At 38.6% G+C, this 7,645-nt stretch overlaps 1 protein-coding gene across 1 annotated transcript in view; it reads right to left on the bottom strand.

The window, feature by feature from the left end:
• Positions 1 to 7,185, bottom strand: part of LOC113759658 (ABC transporter C family member 14-like) — an 8,454-nt gene extending 1,269 nt beyond the window's left edge. Inside the window, exons 1-8 of the mRNA XM_027302232.1 lie at positions 7,097 to 7,185; positions 3,891 to 6,076; positions 2,691 to 3,011; positions 2,118 to 2,204; positions 1,389 to 2,018; positions 1,026 to 1,190; positions 606 to 900; positions 2 to 113 (exon numbers count right to left, since the gene is read on the bottom strand). Coding sequence (XP_027158033.1) covers positions 2 to 113; positions 606 to 900; positions 1,026 to 1,190; positions 1,389 to 2,018; positions 2,118 to 2,204; positions 2,691 to 3,011; positions 3,891 to 6,035 — 3,755 coding nt within the window. The 5' untranslated portion in view covers positions 6,036 to 6,076; positions 7,097 to 7,185. The remainder of the gene's footprint in view (position 1; positions 114 to 605; positions 901 to 1,025; positions 1,191 to 1,388; positions 2,019 to 2,117; positions 2,205 to 2,690; positions 3,012 to 3,890; positions 6,077 to 7,096) is intronic.
• Between the last annotated feature and the right edge of the window lie 460 nt (positions 7,186 to 7,645).

The raw sequence follows: 7,645 nt of genomic DNA on the forward strand, positions 1-7,645 counted from the left end.
CTTTATCCTCTCAACTGAAACCATTTTATTTTCCAAAGAACAACTGACATATATTGCCCAGAAAAGCATACTGTTGAGGGACAATCCATAGGAGAGAGATAACCCCACGTTCTCTGAGCAGCAAAGTGTAGATCAGTAACATCTCTATTGTAAAAAGCTAATTGCAGTAGCAAGGACACAGGAGAATGATGACTGGAAGGGACATTATATTTTCCAGTTGTATCATCCATTTATAAACTTTGTAGGCAGCAAATGATAACAGGAATCAACTGAGAATTATATGAAGAAATTAATTCTGTAACCTGATCTTTGAAAATTCCTTTACTAATGAACTTGAGAAATCCCATTAAAATGATAGAAAAGAAAAAGAGGTTGATTATACTAGATATTATGATATTTCAAAGGTTTAATAATCCAGTTGACCAGTTATGAGTCTATTTCGTCAAGAAAGATGAAAACTATGTCTTCAGTTTTAACCTATTAACAACCTTATTTTCCCAGGTAATAATACCACGAACTGATAAATCGGGAGTCATGCCTTTATATCAATATAACCAAAAAAACTAGTACTTTGTCATTAATAAGGATTTAAGTAGATTATACACCTGGCTTGATGATAGTGCTCGGCAACACGATCATAAACAATGCAGAAATGCAAAGGATGAAGCTCCCCATGAGTTCCAAACGAAAACCCAACCATTCATTGCACCCATAGTTGTGGAAGTCCATACGCAGGTTCGAATTCACACGGTTAACGTTTTCCTGGCAAAACCTTTCCTGCTTCCTGAAACAACGGATTGTCGTAATTCCAGATATACTTTCCGAGAAGTGATGGATAACTGGTGCTTTTGTAATAGAGTCAAGCCGAGTCAATTCACGTGATGTTGCAAGATAGTACCCCTGCAACCCAAATGAGGAATAACTTAGTCTTAGCACTAATTATCTATCTCTTGCCAAAGAACGGTTTAAAGTCTTAGTTACACTGAAACAATTTAACCTTTAAGCTCCATAAATGATGCACATACCCGAAACCAGTAATTCAGCCAGCCAAGTGGAATCAATAGTAAGACGGTTGGCCAAGCATTTTGACATGTGATGATGATGATCCCAAATAGTGTGATGTACATGGAAATGAAAAAGTTGGTAAAAAGTGGGACAAATACATCAATATTAGTCTGATCATTTGACGCCTGCAAAATTTTATGAAACAACATATCAATGAATCCAGTAATTGAAACATGTTCAGTTACTTTGAACATTTCTTTTATATAATCTAGTTTTTTCCCCATGTAATCTAATGTAGCTAAATGTACATATGGACGTGATTTTATTTTTTCCAGCTTGGCACCAAAATGGACAACCCAACCCGAAAGTGCAGAAAACGTTACCCGGCTTAAAATTCTTCCAGAAGGTGTAGTATCAAAAAATGACATTGGAGCGTGCAATATGCCGTGAAGAATTCCTTTGAAGAATATTTGGGACGTCTTAAGCCCCATGAATGTAAGTAAAAAAATTCTCATCAATATCAGCACAAAGGAACCAGCTGCTATAATAGCATATATCCCAATAAAAACAGAAGGATTGAATGACATAGCACGCTTTCCTGATGTTTCATAAGCCAACCAGTAGTCACCCGCCATTAATGACCCTTGCCACAACACAGAAATCAGCAACACCGCAATCACACCCCACCACCCTAAAGATTCAGTGCAGTATAGTTTATAAACATGTAAGCTGACTTTCCCAGTTTCTCTCTCCTCTTCCTTGATAAGTTTAGAAGTTCCCCGATCAGATTGGGTCTGTTCTTGAGATTTCATGTCATCGTTTTCTTGTCTAGGACTAAAAGATGCTTGAGGAGATGTTGGTTGATCAACTGAAGTTTTCCTGCGCTTGGAGCTTTCTGCCTCAACAAGTTCCATAGATGACTCATGCGCAGCCACCAAAGATTTGAAATCCTTCCCAGATTCAAGTAGATCATTGTAATTTCCGGATTCAGCAATCATCCCATCTCGCATAACCTGGTTTCAATATTAAGAGGTCAAGTCTATGATGCCAGAATCCACATATACACATGTACAACCTAGGAAAGGAGGAGAATAAATGAGCATAGGACATACTAGGATCAGATCAACATTGTGTAAGAAGTCAACTTGGTGTGTAACAAGCAAAATGGTCTTCTCTCTAAGGGTTCCTCTAACACATTCCTGCAAGAGAGACTGGAAAGTGTTAAACAGCATTTAATAACTGACAAACTAACAACAAGGGCTACTGGAATATCACAACTTCAATTGAAACTAAAAAGACGAATCACAATGTCAATGCAGAACAATATGTATCAACTAACAAGCATGTCACTCAAAGCTTAATAATCATGTTAATTGGAGCCTACAAGGAATGAAGCCAAGGGATCAACATAAAATTTCAACAAAAGCATCATACATCATTAACAAATGGGCATTCGCAAGTAGCAGGCTTGTGTTCTGGTTCTCATTTAACAGTAATAACAAGAAAATGGAGAAGAAGAGGACCAAACTGAGAAAATTATATCAGTGACTATAGCTACTACAAACATCAGGTCACATCTAATTTGGCAAATAATTGGAGAAATAGGACATCTTAAAACAGCATTAAATACTTTCAAGATATAGATATCACAACCATTTTGAAAATCATTTCAAAACTCTTATCACCTTGAATATTTCAGAACCAGTTTGAGCATCAACTGCACTAAACACATCATCAAGTAGATAGATATCACAATCTTGGTAAACAGCCCTGGCAAGTTGAATTCGCTGCTTTTGCCCACCACTTAGATTGATGCCACGCTCTCCAATTTCAGTCTGATCTCCAAACTCCATCATATCCAAGTCCTTCTCCAAACAACAAACCCTAAGAACTTCCTTATATCTCTCTTGGTTCATTGACAGACCAAAAAGGATATTTTCTTGAATTGTCCCATTCTGAATCCATGAGGTTTGTGCAACAAAAGCTGTGGTACCACAAACCCTGAGCTGCAGCAACAAATAGTTGGTAAGCTTGTAATGAAATGTGTTAGCATTATAAAATAAGAAGCTTTCCTGCATGACACTCAGGAAGCTTTTCCTCACAACCAACTTGTGGCCAACAAAGAAGAATATAATGGGCTGCCCCTATTAAGAAGTAGTTCACCAATGATACTAAAAGGTGTTCCCAAGGATAAGAACTTTAGGGTTTGGAAAATGACAAATAGCCCATCATTCAATATGTAAATCATAACCCCCAAAGAGTCGAATAACGAGGACAAATACGCACCCCAACCCAAGAAGTTTATGTGAAGATTTGGTCGATGTTTCAGAGGTAATCTGGTTAGAGTTTGATGGTTGAATCATTTGGACCTACATCTTTGGAAGTTGAAATTGAACCAATTTTTCACAGACAAAAATTACAATATATGTGATTTTCAAATATAGACATAATGTTTCCAATTACTTGAACCAACAACTGGGCAAACTTAGGTCTGTCGGCCACAAGTAGCAAAAGGCAAAATCTTCCAGTTACCAAGCTCTGATGCACAAGCAAGACATCCAGAGAAAACAAATCACTGTGCTCATGTATACCATAAGATAAACACTTTGTGCTCATGCTGTCTGCTGAATAACACAATACGACATTTAAATCGTATCAGCAAAATGAGAATCTGTGACGCGGAGAAGAAGAGGATGAGTGAAATCCCTGAATAGTCTATTACTTGGACAAATTACGTGCAAGGCAACAATCAGATTACGAACCATACAATGAACAGAAATAAATACACAAGGCACACTAAAAAAAAAAGAGTACTTTTCCAGTGACAAATGTGAAGTAATCAATTTGATATAGGGATAAGGCCCTGAAAAATATTTCATATGTACCTTTCCTGATATTTTATCCATCTCGCCAAGAATTGATGCCAGAAGTGAAGACTTCCCTGATCCTACAGTCCCAACAATCGCTGCAAGCTCGCCTTTTCTGATCATAAAATTCAAATCCTTTACAACTTCTTCCCTGCTTTCTTCATCCCAATTAAAAGCCCCATCTTCCACCTCCACAGCAATCTCACTTCCACAACCTTCCACCCTCTCCACTGAATCATCCATCAGTTCCTTACTCATCATGTACCTATCCAACCTATCCAGTGATATCATTGCCTGTGAGAGTGAAATCATAGACTGTGGGAAGGTCCTAATAGGTTCTTGCAACATTTTAAAGAGTGAGATAGCAGTGAAGACTGTTCCTGCATCAAGTGGAACCCCCAGCAGGATCGCACTTCCAAATGTTAATGTAGCTATAAATACTGGTGTGCTCCAGAGCACAATAATATTTGCACAAAACGAGTACAAGAATTTGGTTAGCCATGCAAACTCTGATTCACGGAAAGATTGAATTCTTTTGTTGAAATGTTCTTCCCAAGCCTGAAATTTGATTACCCTCATGTAGTTAAGCATCTCATTTGTTGCTTTCATTCTGGAGTCCCTATCTTTCATGATATTGAACTGGAACCGGTTATTCCTTCCAGTCCCAAACGCCACAAACACCATAATGGATACAAGTCCAAGTAACGCTACAATGGTCGAAATGCCTAGGTAAGTATAGAGGATACTTAAGGCAACGGTAACTTGCAATGGCATCAACCATAAGGCATGCAGTTGTATCATCATATCAGAAAGCTGTTGCGCATCCACGGCCATGTAGTTTACAATCTGTCCAACACCATGAGCTTGTCTTGCTGAGCATGAAAGTCTCAAACCCTTTTTGTACAATGAAGTAATGAGTGTGGAGCGTATCATCATCCCAAGTTTCTGGGAGTTAAAATTGAACTGGTGTGAGCTCAGAACTTCCACAAACTTGGCAATCAAGAGAACGACTACAAGGTAGTATCCTTCATAACTTGAGGTCCTCTTCCCAGATGTATAATCAACAAACCGATCGATCAGTGTAGGCCCCACATACATGACGCAAAGCCTCACAATGGCAAGGATGGCAATGAAGGTAACTTCCTTCCAGAAGCAGCGAAACAATGTAGTTCTCACAGGGTGCTTTGATTTTTCTTCAGGTTTAGGCCACTTCTGTTGAAACAGCTCTGACATGCGCTCAGCTCTATGCTGTGGTGAGAGAATTGGGACATCATCAAGCTTTAGAGGGGATTTATAGCCTCTTACCAAAAGAGAATTAACCCAGAGCCAAAAAGCTTTTGATACAATGGATGCTGTAGCAAACCCACTCACATTGGAGGATTTATCCTGAAGTGGTTCATATAATGTGGTCTCTCCATTTATTATTGATTCAGAACATCTAATTACTAGGATACCGGTAGACCCCTTAAGGGCAACAATCAGAAGAATAATCAACAAAGGAAATGCAGTTATTGAAACAATGTCATCTACTCTCAAGACTGAATCAGTTTCACGGGCAGATATTATGCGGATAAGCGCCGAAGTGACGAACAAAACTTGGATAATGAAGCTTGCAATCCAGTAAACCCGAAGAGATAATGGATGAGTAACAGCTTTGAACCTCTTCTCATGGAGAATTAGTACTGTGATCACTACATGGGTTAATGCCTGAAGCAACCAAAATAGTCCATCGACAACCCTCAATGAGCCCTGGTTACCTCCATTGAATGCCAGAATGCACAAAATTAAGGAAGATAAGGCTAAAACAACGGTCGCAATCAGAGTCAACTTATACCAAAGGTTAGCTCTAACAGGCGGTGTGCTGCTCTCAATGAGAGGCTTGCTGAGGTTAGAACTCAATTCATGTTTGGTACTAAATCTAGACCATAGTTTTTGTATTGCAAAAACAAGGAAAGCTATCCACAGCAGAATGGCAATGGAAGATGACAGAGCTCTCTGAGGACAGGGAGACAGGAAAAGGAACCTTAGCCATTGAACAAAGGCTGAAACTGTGGAATCCTCTGAGGATTGTACCACAGAAGCGGAACAAGAAAGCGATGTGATCCAAATAGGTGAAGACATCTTTGCTATGACCTCTGCCAAACCGACATACAGCATAGCCATACAATGATTTTATCTCACAAAGAATTCATCCTTTCATTCTCCTGGAGAAGGAAACAAGATGAGCATGTTAAAACAATACTTGGAGAACTCAGCTAAAAGAATAAGAATCCAAAAGGTTATTATTATAAATTATTACAAAAGGCAGAAATGAAATCAAAATTGGCCGCCGCCCCCCCCCCCCCCTCCTCCTCCTCTCTTTTCAAAGTAAAGGAGGCTGCAGTTTCGGTACTGCAATTACTAATTCCATTTTAGAATCTGGGATGATGCGCAGTACTTTGAAAGCATTTTGGCAGACCCAGAAGGAAAAGAAACGGAAAACACTCAAAAAGAAGAAGTTAGAAAGGAGTGATCCAGCTAAACATTTCTCAAACCAAACATGATCAGAATTGAGATTTTAAACAGCAGCCTTCAGACCTCAAAACATCTAACCTAAACAATGTCAATCATTATACGACTTTGTTAGTGCCATCTTGAGAAATGACTTCACAAAAACGAAAAAAAAGGACCAAAATTTTTAGCAGACGAGATGAGAAGGAACAACAAAAAGCGCAAGGATTAGTTTCCAGGTGTCCAGACTTACACAGGAAACGTCGCCGGCTGAAACAAGAAATAGCAGGTAAAAAGCACTCCCACTCACTACTCAGTAGCAAAAATCAAATTTCAAAAAAATAAAAACTTAAGGATGTTTGAGGTGGTACTCTGGAATAGGAGAAGAGGCCAACTCTGTCTTGTACCGCAGGCTCAAAGTGACCAAATTAACGTGCGAACCAAGACCTTGTTTGCCAGCTAAGTTTTTTGCCAAATTTATTTGTTATAAATTTTTTGAAAACTTTCAGTAACCTCAAAAAACTTTTCAAAAATTTTAAACTATTTACTTAAAATATTTTTTAAAAAAAAACACAATTCAACATTTTTTTAAAAAATTTCTAGAGTAAGTTACAGTAAAATTTTAGACAAACACTCAAAAAACTTATTTGACAAACGGGCCAATTCAAGACCAAATCATCATGCAAGCACCTACAGCGAGGAGATGGCACGTGATAAGAATAAAATAAAGATACCTATATTGATCCTAGGATTCTGGAGAAGCCTCTCACTTAGTTTCCTCTCCTTCTCTCCCTCTAGTGTAAAAGTATCCGGGGATTTAGGCCCCTTCAGGACATAGCTCCGGACTCATTTTTGCTCGACGATTTGAATGACACCGGTGGTTCCCGGGCTTCTAGAATCGCTGTACCAGAGAGCGGAGAGGATGAATATTGCCCTGCTTAGGCTTTAAATACCAAAACAGCCGCCACCGACAGAGAAGTCAGCTAGACAACCAAAAAAAAAATCAGTAGTTAAAAATTGGAGGACAAAGTATTCTACTACGTTAATCGTGTATCAATAACGGTTTTGTGGAATATGAATCAACGGCAATACCATTGTCACCGCCACTACTACAAGTGCAATTTGCTCTAGATATCAAATGCTGTGGAAGCAATGGTCATCGTCATTTTGGTATTAGGCAAAGGTTTTTCTTAATTGGTTATTTAATAGAAACTCTGATCAACCAATATTCTAAAATTTTACTTCTTCGTTATTTCCAACTGTAGTGGGGCAAATTTCCCAGT

This window comes from Coffea eugenioides, chromosome 2 (assembly GCF_003713205.1).
Source record: "Coffea eugenioides isolate CCC68of chromosome 2, Ceug_1.0, whole genome shotgun sequence".
In the NCBI taxonomy this organism is placed as follows: Eukaryota; Viridiplantae; Streptophyta; class Magnoliopsida; order Gentianales; family Rubiaceae; genus Coffea; species Coffea eugenioides.